This window comes from Solenopsis invicta, chromosome 3 (assembly GCF_016802725.1).
Source record: "Solenopsis invicta isolate M01_SB chromosome 3, UNIL_Sinv_3.0, whole genome shotgun sequence".
Classification (NCBI taxonomy): Eukaryota; Metazoa; Arthropoda; class Insecta; order Hymenoptera; family Formicidae; genus Solenopsis; species Solenopsis invicta.
The window spans coordinates 29008726-29026697 of NC_052666.1; the positions used below are offsets into that span (position 1 = coordinate 29008726).

At 43.3% G+C, this 17972-nt stretch overlaps 1 protein-coding gene across 17 annotated transcripts in view; it reads right to left on the reverse strand.

Annotated features, from left to right (window-relative positions):
• Positions 1 to 17972, reverse strand: part of LOC105199392 (glutamate-gated chloride channel) — a 73060-nt gene that overhangs the window by 6158 nt on the left and 48930 nt on the right. For 6 of the 17 annotated variants that reach the window (XM_039446591.1, XM_039446594.1, XM_011166480.3 and 3 more), the window contains 7 exons: positions 2964 to 3033; positions 2194 to 2347; positions 1700 to 1782; positions 1427 to 1561; positions 1177 to 1329; positions 680 to 960; positions 155 to 388 (listed from right to left, as the gene is read on the reverse strand). In XM_039446591.1, coding sequence (XP_039302525.1) covers positions 155 to 388; positions 680 to 960; positions 1177 to 1329; positions 1427 to 1561; positions 1700 to 1782; positions 2194 to 2347; positions 2964 to 3033 — 1110 coding nt within the window. Of the gene's footprint in view, positions 1 to 97; positions 389 to 679; positions 961 to 1176; positions 1330 to 1426; positions 1562 to 1699; positions 1783 to 2193; positions 2348 to 2963; positions 3034 to 4618; positions 6098 to 9558; positions 9627 to 17374; positions 17443 to 17972 lie in introns of those variants that run through there. The other 11 variants (XM_011166484.3, XM_011166483.3, XM_026133873.2 and 8 more) reach the window with 7 other exon arrangements.

Sequence of the window (17972 nt, forward strand, 5' to 3'; positions counted from 1 at the left end):
GAATGATGATGATGACGATTCTGAGGATGATGGTACAATTGTCGTTGACGAGGACGTGAACGTTGCTGTGGCGGTCGTGTCTGTTGAAACTGTTGTTGCTGAGGATGGCCGCGAGCCACTTCCCTTGTTGATCCGAGCGCCTCCTCCTCGAGATTTATTCGTCCCCCTCCTCCTCTCGAAACAGGTACGTGGACCAGTACGCGAGGTTGAAGAAAGCGAATACGATTGGGAAGAAGATCCGTGAAATGACGTCGATGCGCTTGGACCTCGTCGGGAACTTGGACAGCCACGACCTGCAGCAGTTTTTTTTCCGTGGTTGCATATGTATTTCGCACTGCTGCAATTTATCCATCGACATGGAATCCTCCGGGTGTCGGACCAGAGGCTTCTGAAAGAATTCGTGTGACATTGATCCGTTAGTTTTTCGCACACTTTTTTTGGTTTCTGTGCTCTTTAATTTCAACAATTTCTATTATTCTAATTCTAATCGAAAGAATCTCGATTCATTCCTTATTTTGCCGAATAAAAGACTAAATCTATAATGTATTTAGAAAAATCATCAACTCTTCTTTTAATACATAAAGACTACTTGAAACGTTCAATTCCTTGCAACAAATGACCATGTCAAATGTAATATCGAACAAAACGCTCGGGGAACATCATTTCTTAGTATGCTGACCATGGCGAAATTGGCAGATCCATCCGGCTCGAGCAGTTCCGAGGATGGATCGATCGACGACGAATGTTCCATCTCGCTCGTCGGAAACTGCTTCTTTATGTTGTCGCTGTGCATGTCGCTTCGCGACGCGTAGTTAACCAGTGCGAATTCGAGTAGCGCGCCAAACACAAAAGTCAAGCACACCCCCGTCCAGACGTCGATAGCCTTCGTGTAGGAGACTGGTGGCAGTGAGGCGTTTATCCCCGATGTTTGCGTGGCCATCGTCAGTAGTGTCGTAACGCCTGGACGAGAGAAAACTTTGTAGAATCTCGTGATTACGAGGAGAATCGATAAACGTTGTTGAAAAATACACAAGCGGAGCAAAGGAGCGTCCGTAAAAGTAATCAAATTTGTCTTCTTTTATAAGATCATTAATGGTTAATTCACTTTTAATTTAAGACAGATTTAAAAATATAAATTCAAACGTTAAAACTTGGCATTTGGATAATAATTTATACCTAGTGACACCCGAGCAGGCACGGCGCTCTGATCCAGCCAGAAAGACACCCAGGACACGATAACGAGCATGCAGCACGGGATGTAGATTTGAATAAGATAGTAACTGAATTCCCTCTTGAACAGCAGGTCCACTTTCAAGCAACTGTACTCTCCTGTTTTTTTTTATTTTTTTTTATTTTATCGGATCAGAATCGGGTAGATTGTATGAGTTTATTCAGGTTTTATTTCTAGACGCAAGTCTCCACTTACCGGTGTTTGTCTTGCTATTGCAGTAGTCCGTGAGAAATTTCTCGAGGGTGAATCTGGGTAGATGTAAATTCTTGACCACTTGAACGGGATCGCCTTCCTTCCAGAGAAAGACCAAGTCGTCCGTCGTCCATCCGTCTGTCGGAACAGACCAATGATTATTACTGGACGTGTAATTATTCTTATTAACGTTTAATGAAAAATATTTATTGCAGAGTCAATCTCGAGTTATACAGGATGGAAAACCGAGTTTTCCGAGTCGCCGTAATTACTTACAACTGGCCATACGAAGTGAGCAAATTTGTCGATCCAGGGGATACAGTTTCAAATTCATGGGACACGAGAGCGTCAAGGATATCCTGCACCAGGGGAAGAAAAACAACGTTGGTTTATATAATACGAGTGGAAGTAAGAATCCAATTCGCAGTGTAACGAACGCGCGCGTGTTTGGTCATCCCGCACGGTACACAGACTAGATCCGCGGTGTGTACATTAGCGAAGCGAATTTTGCGACGTTTGATTATTACGAGAGAGAAACGCAAGCGCGATAGTTAATATGCTCCCGCCGTCTCTACGCCGAGGTTGCGCAATTTTAATATCGACCAACATAAAACGTCTCTCCCGAGCGAAGTTCGCAGTCGCAGAAAAACGAAGGAAAAAAAGAGACGCCTCAACGATCCTTCGTAAAAAAAAAGTCTGGCAATTCCGCTGATTAAGCTGACTTTGCGTTCGTCAGAAGCTAATTATACTCGTAACGCCGGTATACTCACCGTATGCTGTAAAGAACCGAGCCATTCGGGAAAATTCGTATGTATACGTTGGGCATAATGATGTTGTGAAAGTGACCCTCCTTCTCGTTCGAAAAGAACAGATCCGGCATCCAGACGCGATTAGCTTCCGTCAGAGTTAAATATTTAAGTCGACCTGCAACGTTCAACGAACAGCGGGTGAAAAATCGACGTTACATTAACGAATATGGTATCGCTCTCGTTAGCGCTCATTCAGTAAGCAGAAAGCGCGGATACGAGCGGCAATTTGCGAAAGGGAGATAAAAATAGCTGCTATTAAATTTGCGTAACGACCAGCGCGCGAGAATAAAATGTTACGACTCACCCTTTGCAACGCGATATAATTGCAATATAAAACGAAAAAAAAAAAAAAAAGAAAGAAAGATACACGTATAAATGCCCTTTGTGCGTCCAAACTTCTCGCGTTGACCGCATGGATATCGCATGGTTTGTGTGATATTACCGCGCAAAGATACTCTGACATTTATCGAAAATAAAAGAAGGATGAGCTTTAATCGGACTTTTTGATTTTTCCGCACACTGCAACCTAACAGGAAATACATTCCACCTTTAAAAACTGTTATTCTCATATACAGCGGTACCGTACTGTACGTTTTGCATGACTGCTACATTACCGTTCCTATTTTATCGGATTGTGACTTTTTATCGGCGTTGAAACATCGATATCAAAAGCAGTGAAAAATACAAACTGTAAAAACGAGTTATAAAATGTTATTGTGAGCTTTACGTACCTCCGAAGTCATTAAACCGTAATCTCTCATCCAACCATTGTTCCCGAAATGTTAATTGTACGGAGTATTCCTGGAGAGAAGAAGAATAATTGCGATTAAATAGCGTCGCGCGTTATTAGCGGCATTGAGTGATGTAACGAGTTATTCCTTTTCTCTTCTTAGTGAACGATAGTCTTTCCAATTATTAAGTTTCAAAGTAAGAAAAGTAAAGGAGAACGTGCGTAACATAAAGAATAAAGAGCAACAGAAGCCTAAATCCATCTCGAATCGGACAGTATTTATTATGGCAGTGCAATCTTTTTTGTGAAGAATGAAGAGAATAGCTTCGCGCAAACGATATAGCTACGCACTTGATGAGGAGTTGCAATTATAAATTACAATTGTATTTTTAATTCAATGATTATCGTTCTCAGAAACGAGTTCCGGTATCCGTGATACTTCAACGCAATGGAGGATCTCTAATAAGACTACAAAGAAACTTGAAGAATGAAAGAACTTATTTGTAATATGTAAGATGTAATCTTTTCCTTTCCTCTATATACATGCATATACACACACACGCATGCATGCACGCACGCACGCACACACAAAACACACACACACACACACACACACACACACACACACACACATGTATATGTATATACATGTATATTCGAGAAAAATCTTGTACCTATAAAAAAATGATTATTCACACATCTCAACGTGTAACAAAGAAAATTTCGTTTTATCTGTAACGCCACTTTGTGACGTGCAGCGCCAAACTGGTCGTCAAATATTCTTACCATAAAAAAAAAGAAGCGATTGTCGATACACAGATATGGATTGCAATTATTATGTTAAAGAGCTGTATTCTCACAGGTCGAATATATTTTGACATTGTTTCGCCAATTGACAGAGCATCGTTCTCTTTTCAAAAATTTCGAAAAACACTAGCGATCTGGTACCACATATCACATATATTATCGCACAACGAATAAACGGATTACAGCAAGGTACAATAATTAATTGAGGCAGGACAATTTGATTAAATTTTTTTAACAAAGTCGCGTGATTTTAATCCAAGGATCGACGAGATCAATAACATTTGTGATTCGTTCATCCACATCTGTGGTATTAATCTCCCTTGGCGTAATCGCGCACGTCGACAAGTTAACTCGTCACGGATCGAACTGATACGTCTAGGTAAAGGGATGTCATTTTATCGAGTCGCACCCGAGGCGACGTGCAACACGCGTCAATCCGTGACGAATACCTATCATCTGGTGATGTGTTGTGTCGAGAAATACAGAACAGAAGAGAACCGGAGAAGAGATGTTATATCGCGCAGAGCGGTGGGAAGAGCGTCTCGGGAAGACGAAATCCTGATTGGATGAATTATTGAAACGCATCCGGGGACGCTTTTCCGCAGTAAAGCGATCACATGCGACTCAAGAGCGTACAAGCATCGACAGGACATCAATAGCCGATCTGTCGTCAAATGCTCCGAATAACACTGGCGCAGCCAAGGAGATGGGGCGGTGGGAGAGTCAAGGGCCATGCAAAAGCGAACACCGAGGACCTACCAGATGTAATCAGATCAAATGCCAGAAATGTCTCGGGCACTATTGCGCAATCTGTTAGCGGTAAAAGAGAACGCATGCAGTTTCGCTCACGGTGCATTTGTGTTTCCCAGCTGTCGCCAGCGAGATCCGTTCCTGCGGCAGCGTGCGAGGTAGTCCTGTGCCCTGTTTCCTAATTTCAGAAGGGGGATAAAAGGGAAGTGCTTTCGCAAGTACATATTTCTTTTTCTTTTCCTTTCCTTTCTTCCTCCTTGTCTCCTTCGACCTACCGACCGCCAATTTTTCGTTCATCCTCCGCTCTCGGTACACAGTGCAATTTCGCTGTTTTTTAACGTGAAAAAAGTTTCGATGGCCCTTCTCTTCTTTTTTTTATTTCTCGTTCTAACTTCTTTTCCCCGTCGGCTTGCGGTATTTTCACTTTAAAAGTGTGCGAGCGCTCACACTCGCGTGTGTTTCGCTATTCTCCGCTCCTCCGCTTGTAAACTCGTCCGATAGCACGTGGTTTCGTTCCGTCGTTAACTTTTTTTTTAGCGACTCGGCCGTATTCGCACGCATCTAATATCGGCGGAAAGTTTCTGAAAAATGGAGGAACATGCCGCCAAACGAGGATTCACCGGTCACCCTCTTTTCGAGCTTTCGTTCGTGCCTTTTACTTTTTTTTTTTTAACACAACGCGTCGTTTTTCTTTCTTTTTTTTCCTCTAGTAATACATCACTCACAAAGAAATAAAATACGCTAAACACGTTTGCGTGGATGCCCGTTTGTACTTCAAGGTACTTATCCTTTTCGTGTAATATCGGCGAGCTTTCCTGGGACAGGTATCGTGTGCAACACTCTACCGCGATTGCGACATGCGCTCGCGATTTTCGCTCTCGAGATAAAAGCGATTGTCGCTTTTGTATCCGTATGAAAAATATCTTGCGCGCATAAACGACTTTATGGAGATTCGTCTATTCGTGCAGCGTCGGAATATCTCGAACGGGGAAATCGAGTTGCTCTTTCGAATAGTATGCACTTTGTGTAAAACTCTACGACAGAACGCCGACAGAAGAAATTGCCATTAGCGGAGAGAGTTTTTCATACTCGATCTGATTAAAGTGGAGGATTGGAATTATACGGGTACGCCGCCGGTCGCAACGTGTTCTTGCAGCAACATCTTCGTAGAGAGACCTAAACTGCCTTTCTAAGTCAACAATACAGCTCGAATACGTCCCGTACGTCGCGCGAAACGAAAGAAATATATGCGATCATTATTAAAGAAATTGTAGACATTCCTTTGCAACCCATTAAACATCTTTTAATAAAAATAACACTTTCATTACGTCATCATACGTGGAGATACTCGTCGTAGCCGAGGGTGTGTGCGTATCATATCGTATCATCGAGTGCACCCACGATGATAACGTAAAATTATAATACCAATAATAACACAGCGACAACACGTCGAAAGGGGGGGGGGGGAAGTTTCATACATAATCCTGGCGTATAAGATCTAGCACACAGTCAATATTTCAATTTTATGCTACACAATGACAAATGCAAGCGCATCCAAAAAATCATCAAAGTGTTCTATATATATATATATATATATATATATATATATATAATTCAAAAAAAGAGAAGAAAAAGGGGGAGAATAACCCGGCCGCGATGCAGCCCTCGAATTTATACGTCGAAAGAGATCCCAGCCGTACGAGATAGAGGCTGCCCAGCCTCCGATATTCCTGGCAACAACACCGGAAGCTGTTGCGCGCGTAACAGCTGGCTCGTAATTTTTCCCTGGCTCTTACCTTTAACAAACGACAGTCATCGCTATCTCTACTACCTTTCTCTTCGAGCGAAATTCTCGAGTTACGCGCCAGGGCGATATGTTTGCCGTTTAAGCCGGCCGCTCCGACGAAACGAGTGCTCCTTTTTCTCCCGTCCGTAATTAACGCGGAAAGGGTGATTTGTTTCTGTCCCCTCTTATCCCCTCTCCACCCCTCCCCAATTCCCCCCTGGGAAATCGCACGAGATATTTAAACGTGTCTAAAGTGCAGACGCACTTACACGAACGGAGAAGTACAATACAACTCGATTATCGCGCGAGACGACAAAAGGCTAATTGGTCGAGTCGGAGTCTCTCTCGATCCCCCTTGCGAAACGGGTCGTTCTAATAAGTAAGAAAGTATAACGTATCGTCGCTGTTGTTCCGGCAAACGTCCTGATGGCAATGGGATAGTGGGATGTGTCGCGAAAATAACGCTCTCGCGAAACCCTCTATGGACCGTGTTGTTATTGCAGTGACTTTTACCTCTTCTTTAATACGCTCGTATCCGAGAAAAAAGCGACGTAATATTTATCGATTGCTATTAAAAGTTTATTTCGCTCTCTCTCGTTCTTTTTCTTTTTACATGACGACGTTATTACGACGAAGGCAATTGTATGATTAATTCGATCGTGAACGCGTCAAAAATAGATCGCGGGATAGTCGCATAATGCGATACATTATTGCTGAGCGAATAAAATAAGAAGAACGGATAAAATATAGCCGGGAGAGAGAAAATTCAATTAAAGTTGGAAGTTTTCACATCACGTCTTCGAACAAATTTGCTCTACTAATTTCCTCGATCACACCGGTGAAGCTCTCCCTTCGGGATTTTTAACTTCGATCCGGTCGCCGCCGCCCAGACGTCGTGTATTTTCCAAAGTTTTGTTTAGGTCACAGAGGGTTCCACGAGATTTCTGGGCCAAATACCGCCAGAGTCAGCTTGCTCGGCGACTCGTTCGATTTCCGTTACCGATGAGTAGCCTCGCGTGTCAAATTTTGTTTCGCCTAGACGACGCGCACAAACAGTGCGCGGCTTCTTCGTGCGCGCTCTTTACGGAGAACGGGTTACGATCTCCCTCGGTTCTCGTCTCTCGCCGCTGTTACCGTCTCTCTGATATGTTCGCTCGCACAATGGAAACTCTAACAGCCACATTATTTCCCACGCGAATTTCCCTCCCATCCCTCAGGATTTATTCCTAAGCGCAGCGGTGTGCTCATTCAGTCGACAAATATTTGTCGGAATAAGTGATGCCGTACGTGCCCGTATTTATGAAAACGTGATACAGAATGAAAGAAATAAAGGAGACAGAGAAGAAGAAGACAGACAGAGAGAGAGAGAGAGAGAGAGAGAGAGAGAGAAACAGAGAAGCGGAAAAAGAAGACGAAGAAAGACGACAGAAAGGATGGATTCTTGCAGGGCCTAAAATTGAACGACCGACTCTTCTCACAATGCCTTGTGCGATGAATGCATTTAACCCCGGGGTTCAGTTTAATGATCACGAGCGCATGATGTTCGAATAGCGAGGTAGGGAGAGGGATATGCGATGTATGTGAACAAATATCGTTTTGTTTTTTCTTTTTTTTCCGTGTGATGCTGGCGTGTGAAGCGTAACGAGTCTCTGATTCGTCGAAACAGAATGCCAATTATCTCGACGAGTTTCGCGCGACGGCCCGGACCGGGGAGATAGAAAAATCAATGATCAACTCGCGATGTCGAGGAGAATTCGACTGGGCCGTCATTTATTCGAAGAAATCGTATTCGACGTATGTCAAAGCGAATCGAATGTCAAATGGCAAAAGAACGGCGATGTTCACCGTGATGCGAAGAATCCTCGAATGACTAACGCTACGTCGAGCTATACGTGAAAATAGAAATTCGTACAAAGTTCATCGCTCATATTCGTTTTTCGCGCCCATACACGTGTGCGACAAAGTCCCCGCGCTCCACGGCAAAAGATGTTGCGTGAAACAGCTTCCGAATAGGAAAGATGTTCCTCCAATCTCGCGTGATTAGAGAGTATCAGTATTCCCGTGTGCTCCACTCATCTTGATATAGGAATTCCGAGGAGAGAAACGCGCTAAACCCACTTAACGTTGACGAACTCCAGATACAAGACCTGTTTACATTTGTAACCGACGAGCCAGAGACACGCGTGCGGGTGTGCAGGTGTGTGTCTGTGTGTGTATGCGTGTATATATATCGAGCTTACTATCTCTCGTCTGTTCGGCGAGCAAACCTGAGGCCCTGCAACGTGTCTCGGAACGCATTTTGAATTGGATTGCGAACGCGTGCGAGCGCCCGTGCCTGCGATCGTACTTCGCCGCTCTCGCGGGCACATGTCGGTCACAGTCTCTATAGCAAAGGTTCCAACAAGGCACAAGACGTGGTTGCAACGTACAGTCAAAATCGAATGTTCGTACGATCAGTAGAGCAACAGACAGATTACCGATCGTACGTCGCAGGCGCGACGGCTTCACCGTGTCCCCGCCCCGCCTAAGCACCACGGACTCTCTTTGGTCAATCCAAAGTCGATTTTTCCTTAGCGAAAGCTCATTGCCTCCTCATTAATCTTCAACATCGTACGTTCGCATGTATCTCGAATTAGATTGCTTTTCCATGTGCAAGCCGTATATACATGTATGTATATATATATATATATATATATATATATATATATATATATATATATATATATATCCACCGCTTGCAACACGGAGAGCTCGCATTAAGATTTAAACGACACGCGACACACGCCAATCGTTTCTCCCCTTCCTTCTCCCTTTCCTCTGTAGGAGAGACCGACTCCTGGAATCGTCCAAAGACTCCGTGTGCATCGATTCTGGGACACGACAAAGCCGAGACGCCCTCTATAATATATGTATATAGACGTAACATGACAGTCAATGACATCGAGAAAAATCAACGAGGTGCGACTTGATTAGCACACATCCACTGTCAGCACGACGCACGAGAGAGTATGCATATATATGTATATAAGTATGTACGTGTGCAGAGATGATGTCACGCGCGCGGGACGAGACTGAGGTAATATATATATGCATATATACGTATACATATACACGTAATACAGATACAAGTACAAAGAAGTGCAAATCTTACGGCATCATATACACGTGACGTTTTAATATAATTGTACACAATATGTGAGGATATACAACAGACTGTAGGCCTTGTTGATGATTACTTGTATATTGCACTCACCATATTATAATCATCTATTTTGCTGATAGAGCGGAGAAAGATGTTGACCTTCACATGTGTCGGGCCATCTAACACGTCGACCGGAACAGAACAAAAGAAATCGATTAATTAAATCGGTCGCCGTGAACCGAGGATCGCTGGCTTTTTGTTTTTTCTTTTCTTATTATTTTTTTTTCCTTCAAAAAAATTTGCTTTCGCTTTCATTTTTTAATTTACCGGGATAAATACAGTTTGCGGTGTGGGTGGATCTCATAGATGAATGAGAGGAGGTAAAGGGGGAGAGGGGAAGGAAGGGAGGGAGGGAAAGGAGACGCGGGAGTATGACAGGGGGGGGTGTTCGTGATAAGATGATTCTGAGACATCGATTCTCTCGAACGCACGTGTCGCACGCGTCAATGAATCGATCGCCAATTCCGCCGATCGTGCGATACGCATCCGAGCGAATGGACAAAACGATAGAGAGCGTTGTTCACCACGCACTTCTGTGCCCCGCGATAAAATCACGATGAACCGCACAATATACTCCGTGTACATTTGAAAAATCGTTATAACCGAAATAAAATTCTCGATAAAGTGCCATTCCCGTGACGTGCACTCTCGTTCTCCGACAATTAATTTTTACGAATGACATTTGAAACTTCGCTTTATTTCAGTTTTTAATCAGGTTGAAAACGGTCCTGTCCTCCGAGAGAAGAGGACCACCACCGTCACCGCCACCACCACTACCATCCACCTTCCATTACCTTGCCGCGAGGCACAGAACGCGTATCTCGTTACGCGGTCCAATATGTGTCGTATAAAAAAAGCGCAAGAGTTTGGAGATGAGCTTGGATATATGCAGATACCGCGTGAGGTCGATATAAAAATTTAAATAAACGCGCTACGCGCTACGACATTTAAATGGCATGGGGTGATGCGATGGGGCGAACTATACTGCAGCGAGATTTAGCGAGCGTACATTTAGCTTCTCCTTCTCCCGCAGCCCAATTAATAAACCCACGCAAATAACTAAGTGGGTCGTATGAAAGCTACGGGTCTACTACGAGAAAGAGAACGAAAGAAGAACTTGTCTTGCGAGCTAATGTTGGAGCTAGATAGATTTGGATTTGCGGATGACAGTATCCTATTGCTGTGCGATTTCTTGCGGGAGCTTTGTATCGCGAAAATGGAGTAATACCCAGGCGTTAAAAGCGACGATTATTGATCCGTGCGCGCTTCGCCAAGTGTAAATAATCCCATAAGAATACAGGTAAGGAATAAAGTCGATGTGCGTACGTGCCGTTGGCTGCCTACGCGTAATACACCGAATGTAAAATGCCTCGGCTGTCGCTTCACGTGTAATCTCGGTATATATACAGACACCGTGGGTTGGCTGAACTTTAAAAGAAGCTGAATAACAGTCAAAATATATCCCGAACGTTCCGTTCGAGATACGCGAAAAGGTGTAATGAGCAAAGCGAAATGAAAGGAAAATAAGAAACCTATAATGAAAAAGAGAAAGAGAGAAAGAGCAACAAAACTAGTTGCAAATGCGAGATGTGAAAAGATGAGGCACGCAAGGCGACAGAGAGGAGAAGATTCTACATCCAGATGCTCCGCGGGCATCCAAGATACTAAGGAAAAAAATTACTGCGGGCTTTCTCGGAGCTAACTTTCTCGGAGCTAATCAAAGTTAATCGTGATCCCATCACAGTCGCCCTTCGACGCCCCTTCGTTTCTTCCCGCCCTCCGTAATGAGCCCGACGAGGGTCAGCTGTTTCCATCGAGAGTCGACGTCTGACGCAGAAGGAGTGCCTAATCGTCACGTTTTCGCGCAGCACTCGCTTCTCTCGCTGGACGCTGCTCCCGGACGCGCGAGCAGTCGGCATACACACCTTCGCCGACGTTGTTGTTGTCATCGTTGTCATCGTCGTCGTCGTCGTCGTCGTCGTCGTCGTCGTCGTCGTTGTCGTCTTCGGCGCGGTTGCGCGGCATGGGGACTAGAAACACCTAGGAGAGAATCCTAGAATCCCATTGCCATGTTGCTCGTTTGTCTCTGTCGTTGTCGCGTTAACGCGATAATTAGCGAAATAAGATGCCGTACGGATCGCAAGATATTTTTATAGATTTTATTTTGTGCGAGGCGAAAATTGCGCGCGATCGCGACGTCGTTGTCCGTGACTGTCAATGTCATGCCTTTTTTGTGCCAGGTAGCGGGAAAATAATAATGCAATGGTAATTCGCGGGCTAATATTTCATCGGGCTCGAAGGCAGTGATTTAATCGATATCGCGAAGGAGCAAAGTGCAATGGCAGACGAAAATGTTTACCGGCCTGTTTTGCATTTTCGTCTCGCACATGGAAATATAAAATACATGTATTTTCATATCGATTACCAAGTTTCTGCTACGTAAGTTAACATATCGTGCCTTGCGTCTCTCTTAATTTGCGCATCATGAATAATTTAACTTTAACCTTTTACAAAGGGCAAATCTTCCGGCGTAAAAGAGCGCACGTATTTGATCGCTTTTGCTTACAAATGGCGAAATAAGTAAATGGTTCAATCGAAGGTATTCGAACGGTATTCGTCATCAATAAGAGAAAAGAGAAGCTCGATAATTGAAAAGTCAGGGAAAAATATATAAAGCGAGCGCGAATCTAGCGTAGGTGGAGACGCTTAGCGTGCATATGCGCGACATTTGTAAAGGAAAGGTGGACGTACCTATTATGAAAGAAAGAACGTATCGATTTAACGGAACGTCCGTTAAATCTTTGACAACCCCTGAAATGCAATTCTTTTCGCTCCGTCAACGTTCGCTAAACGCTGATTGTCGAAGCAGCGTCTGGTTTTAACGAACTGTTGAAAAGTCGCGAACCCACGTCGATCCCACGTTCATTAACGTTTATTTCAGAAAAAGCGTGACGATTTCACGGAGGATCTGTATCGCAGCGAAACTCTCGTAACAATAAGTCCGCGCGTTCAGGACATTTCAGGCTCAAGGCACGATATATATATATATATATTATTTTATTCTGTCATAAAGAGAAAGAGGAAATATTAAATATCGAGCAAACGATATATATATATATATATTATTTTATTCTGTCATAAAGAGAAAGAGGAAATATTAAATATCGAGCAAACGATTTATGAGAAATTGCTACACATTTTTAATCGTGATAAATCGGTAAATCTCTCTTCTTACTCTCCGAAATATTCGTCCAAGGTCGAAGCGTACTTCTGACCCGCGGACTTTATTAAACGCCGAGCAGATTAGGAAATGTTTTGTGTCGCTAATCGGCGCATTGCAGTTGCATTAAACTCTCGTGATCTAATAATAAGCGGGCGGGCCTTCGGATATTGCCGCTCCAGTGTGAGGCTTACTGGACAGTCGTGCGACAATTCGTGGATTGCTGGAGAACGAACGTTTCTGTATTTCGAACGAATTCGCGCGCGACCGTCAACTACCGCTTTACTTTTTTTTTCCTCTCCTCGCGAAAAACTGATCAATGACACGTAAAAGGTAGATTTCTCTCTCCCGCGTACTTCTTTCCTACAGGTACACGTTCTGAAACGTAAATTGCAGTTTATAGCATAGAGAAATTAACATAAAGGGGAAGATGCAGCGCGCTACTTTAAAGTCATATTAAAGGATTGAGTTAATCTTCTTGCTGGCGCTTGTAAACAATTAAATGCAGTCAAACTCAATGTAATAGACTTCCAAGAATAATTCTACTGTCGCTTGCGATAGTAATATCGCAAAGTTCTATGTTTCCTTGCAGCAGGGAGATAAAAGCCAATTAGAGTTAGTGCGTGGAAATAAGTGCGTAAATATTTATGACAATGCTGTTGAAATAACAAAAATATGATAAGAAAATCAGAAGCACGATCCCACTCAGTGCTACAACTGAATTGATTCTTGTATTTCTGTCTCTCGACGTGGTTGTCATAGATATTTATGCGCTTATATCGTCTAATTATACACGTACGTATAAAATTAGTCCTCTCATTATATTCAAAGAGTCTCTTTTTTTTTCTATTCTTCAACCAGGTTCTCTCTCTCAAATACTTTCCATCTCTTCCTCTCTCTCTCTCTATCTTCTGTCTTCTCTATCGCGTCATCTAATATCTATTCCACGCGATAAATGGTAAGAACATTGGCGCCGATGAAGTGAGCTTCAAGAGCGACAACATCCGAGTACCCCTGATAAAGAGATGGCCATGCTTAACCAACGAGATGCGGATCTGAGAGCTATCGCGATTAACCCAACACCACGTCGTCGGCGGGAAAACGAGCACGCGTCGACACAGCATCGGTTCACGTAGCTGAGAAATTTCAAAGCTGCTCATTTTAAAGCTCCTACGGAGGATATCACTGTTATTCGCACCGTTATCGTAATTGAATTCTTACAGAGTGTCGCCGTTACGTCGTGTGTACACAAGTTTCCAATAAAATAAATATATTAACACTGTAGCGCGTGTATTTTCGCAAATCGAACTAGCGGAGCTACCTTCTTCAGTAATGCATGTTGCGGATATCGACTGCTAAATAAATTATGGTAGACACACACACACACACACACACACACACATCCACACGCCCACACACCCACACCCATATTACACACCTCGTCATGCCCGATAAATTCTTAATGTCATCATCTTTTCTCGCACTTAGCGCGTGAATATTTAAACGGCGGTCTGCAAACGGCGGTGGGTTAATCACGGAGATCGATCGGTAAACGAATGCGACTCAAAGTGCGGCTCGCTTCGGTGAAAACGCGCGCTGGAAATTGGAGCTCTATAACGAGAACCCCCAAACGACAAAGTCGCCTTTCGCGTCGTCACCAGACCCGTGTATAATTAATTGGTACCAGGCCTGTCTAATTGCACTGCCTCCGCGACCGACGTCGTCGTCGCAATTGGCAATTCGCGGTTAATCCCTCTGTTCTGTCTCGTCGTCGCCGTCGTCGTCGCCACCGTTTCCGAAGAACGACGACGCGTCGCGCCGCAGCAAACCCCGGGCTATTTTCTGCTAAATGAGCGTATTTGCTAAACGTGCGTCGCATTGCTTCTAAAAGTACACCGCGGCTAAATCGTCACTTGCTCCGACGTTTAGCCGTAAAGCGAAAATGCATACGCGACGCAAAGATATCTTGAAAAAGTTAACCGGCAGAAAAAAATCCATCAGGTTTAATCGCAGGTGTATTTACATTTATAATTCTGATTTTTTTTTAATCCAAGTTTCGCGTTGTGCTCGATAAAAAAAAAAGTATATTACGTATTACGGCATCCTGCCCTACTCTCCCCCTGATAAATGGTAGACGAGAGAGCCCCGCACCTGCATATACTCGGCACGAAAACGGAGAGAAATGAAGCGTGTCCCGAATGTAAATCTCTCGGCTCGCGCGCAATGCGGCCGTTGAAAAATTTATCCTCGCAATTAAATTGCATTAGTCGTTGATACGCGCCGGCGATTACACCGCCGACGTGACTTGCGCCTTCGAGTCATTTCCGCAACGATTACAAGGGACCACATTTTTTTTCTTTTACCAAGATCGTTTCCTCGGATATCGCATGTAAATGTTTAATTTTCATATAGTTAGGTTAGCTTAACTGGTACGGCGTACAGGTACAACGGTTAATGTTTTCTGTTATAGCAATTATAGAAAAAAAAAAGTCATTACCAAGAATGAGATAAAAAGGGTTGCACACTACCGCAGAGATGTAGCAGCACGAGAATGCCTTAGCGAGTGTGTTGTCGCACGGTGCAGTAAAGAATTAAAGAATAAGTCAACGGTACATCTGATAATGTATGTACATGTGTAGGCAAGTGTCTTCTATTATATGAGATATACATAGTATTACATTGCGCATGTAGGTACGTACGTATATCTAATAAATAAAATAGTCAAAGTGTGTCATTATAATACTGCGAAAAAAAGAGAAAAAGAGAAAAAGAGAAGGAAAAAAGAATTATATGCGCGAATAAACGAAAAAGTATAAACAAAAGAATGAAAGAGAGAGAGAGAGAGAGAGAGAAATCTAGAAAGATATAGAAAAAACGACGTGTGTGGGTGTACATGTTGTGTATGTGTGTGTCTGCTGTATTTTGCGAGGCAGCGTGTATATGTATGTTTGGCATTAAAGACTCAACGCGGATAAACATAATCGAAACAAGTCAAAAAGAGATGAAACTCCATCAAATCATCTACCACACAATAGCGGGTGAGAGCGATACTATATACTCTAATGGAATCTCATAATTACGCACAGCACGACGCTAAGTAGATATATATAGAGGAGGAAAAAAAAAATCGCGAGAAAGACACCGGACCGAATCCGGACTGTCGCGGGGAATGAGATTGCGCCGGAACAAGAAAAACAGCTCTCCCGGAGCAATTTAATGTATGGAAATATAATTTTCGTGCATAATTAAGTTAGTGACAGCTGTATTAAAATGGAAATTCATGGATTATTTTTGTTATTATTTAATTTTTACACAATTATACACGTGATTGCCTCGGGCGTTGCAATTTACTTCGTTTTACAATCTTCGCGTTTTCTTCGCTCGGCTGCAGCTCATTAACGCGCTCGTTAATAAAAGTAACGACGATTTCTTTCGCGCATAATGCAGTTATCTCATTTGTCGCGCGACTGGCCACGTGTGAATTAGCGTCGCATTCCTTCGTCATTCCTCTCATTCTCATACAATCTAAATTTTGCGAGGATGCAGAAACGCGTCTTCGCCATGCGTTTTAGTACAGCTGATTCGATATCGATCAGCGCCAGCGGGCGAAGGCGGTAAAGTGAGCGCGCGTCGTGCTATTCGTAAGTCTCAACTCATTCATAGACATACAGAATAGATACTTGCTTAACGTAGAGAACATGACGGTAAGTGGAGATACAAAAGAGCCACGAGAGCGGACCTCAAGATATGCAACGGGTGTATTGTTGTTTAGCACGAGGAGAAGAGAGACACAAAGAAGTAGATTGAAAAATGTGTCGTCTATACATCGTGAGATCAAAAAGGGCATTAGAAGGATACTATACAGCGACTTAATGGTAACAAGTAAATTAACGTGTAGTGTGCACAGGCGTTTCCCATCGGTGTCCGGAGGATACTCTATCGACGAACGCGGAGTCGAGTTTTCCTTCGCGAAATCTTCACCGTCATCTTCATCGTCGATTTGACGAGAGAAATCTAGAATCTAATTTCGAATTAAGGAACCTTCTCTGAAACCTTAATAATGTCGTTATGGCATATCGTTGCGCAGCTATTACGCAATACAAAAAAACCTGCGCAACGACGCTGCAACGACATCGTTAAGGTTACAGAATAGACACTCCTAAATCGGTGTGTACGTGCGCGTGAAGAACAAGAATTTGTCCAAGGGCTGAAGACTTTTCTACATTACACATATCGAATTATCATTACGAAAAAAAAAAGAAAAAAAGAAAAAAATCCCGAGAATAGGTCGTTAGGATATCCGCAGATAACGATGGGATTTTCCTGTGTATCGTGATTTGGTATCGGTAATGTAATCGTTATACACCTCCGCAGCGCACGCGGCATTCGACGCGCGTGGCCGAGGAACGCGTTAACAACGCGTGTCGTCGTCGTGCGTTACGTCGACGTATAGTAGACAGCTTCTTCACAGGCTATATGCGCTGACTGTGATACGTGGTAACGAAACACCCAGCATTAGATAATTGTATTGTTTACTTGTGTATATATATATATATATATATATATAATATATATATAATATAATATATAAAAAAGGCACATGTGTGTGTCTGTGATCACGGGGCGTTGCATTCTTTTTCAACTTACCATAGTAACGTCATCTATTTTTGAGATACTTCGAACAAATATGTTGACGCGGACAACCGCGGGCCCATCTAACATGGCAAACAGAACAAATAAAATTAATCAATCGCTGAGCAGCAGTCAGATACATCGAGAGGTAGAGATGTGTGCGTGTGTGTGGTATGATGAAATTCATAGGTCTCCTTCTGAACCACCTGCGATTGACGATGAGTTGTGAGATGTGCTTAATGTACCTTATATATTCGGGACATCTTATATCTGTTCTGAAATTTTTAGGATTTGTCATGGCGCGTGCGACAGTCTCGTTTATCTGTCCAGCGATCTTCCAAACGTCGCTCAGCCCCATCCTTTCAATTTATCCGTTGCCATCTCTCCTTGTCCCCTGTGTGTGCCACACGTACGAACGAATCGGAATCGGATTTAACGCCCGACGGGCGTTTCGACGCGTTTATCATCGTTAAAACGTTACGCCGCCCCGATATAGGGAAAGCGTTTAACCGTGATCTTAAAATGCGGCAGTAAACTTCGCCTTGAGTGTAAAGCACTGTTTTACTAACCCGTTTCGCGTTTCATGATCGTTTTTCTCATATACATCCCTCAA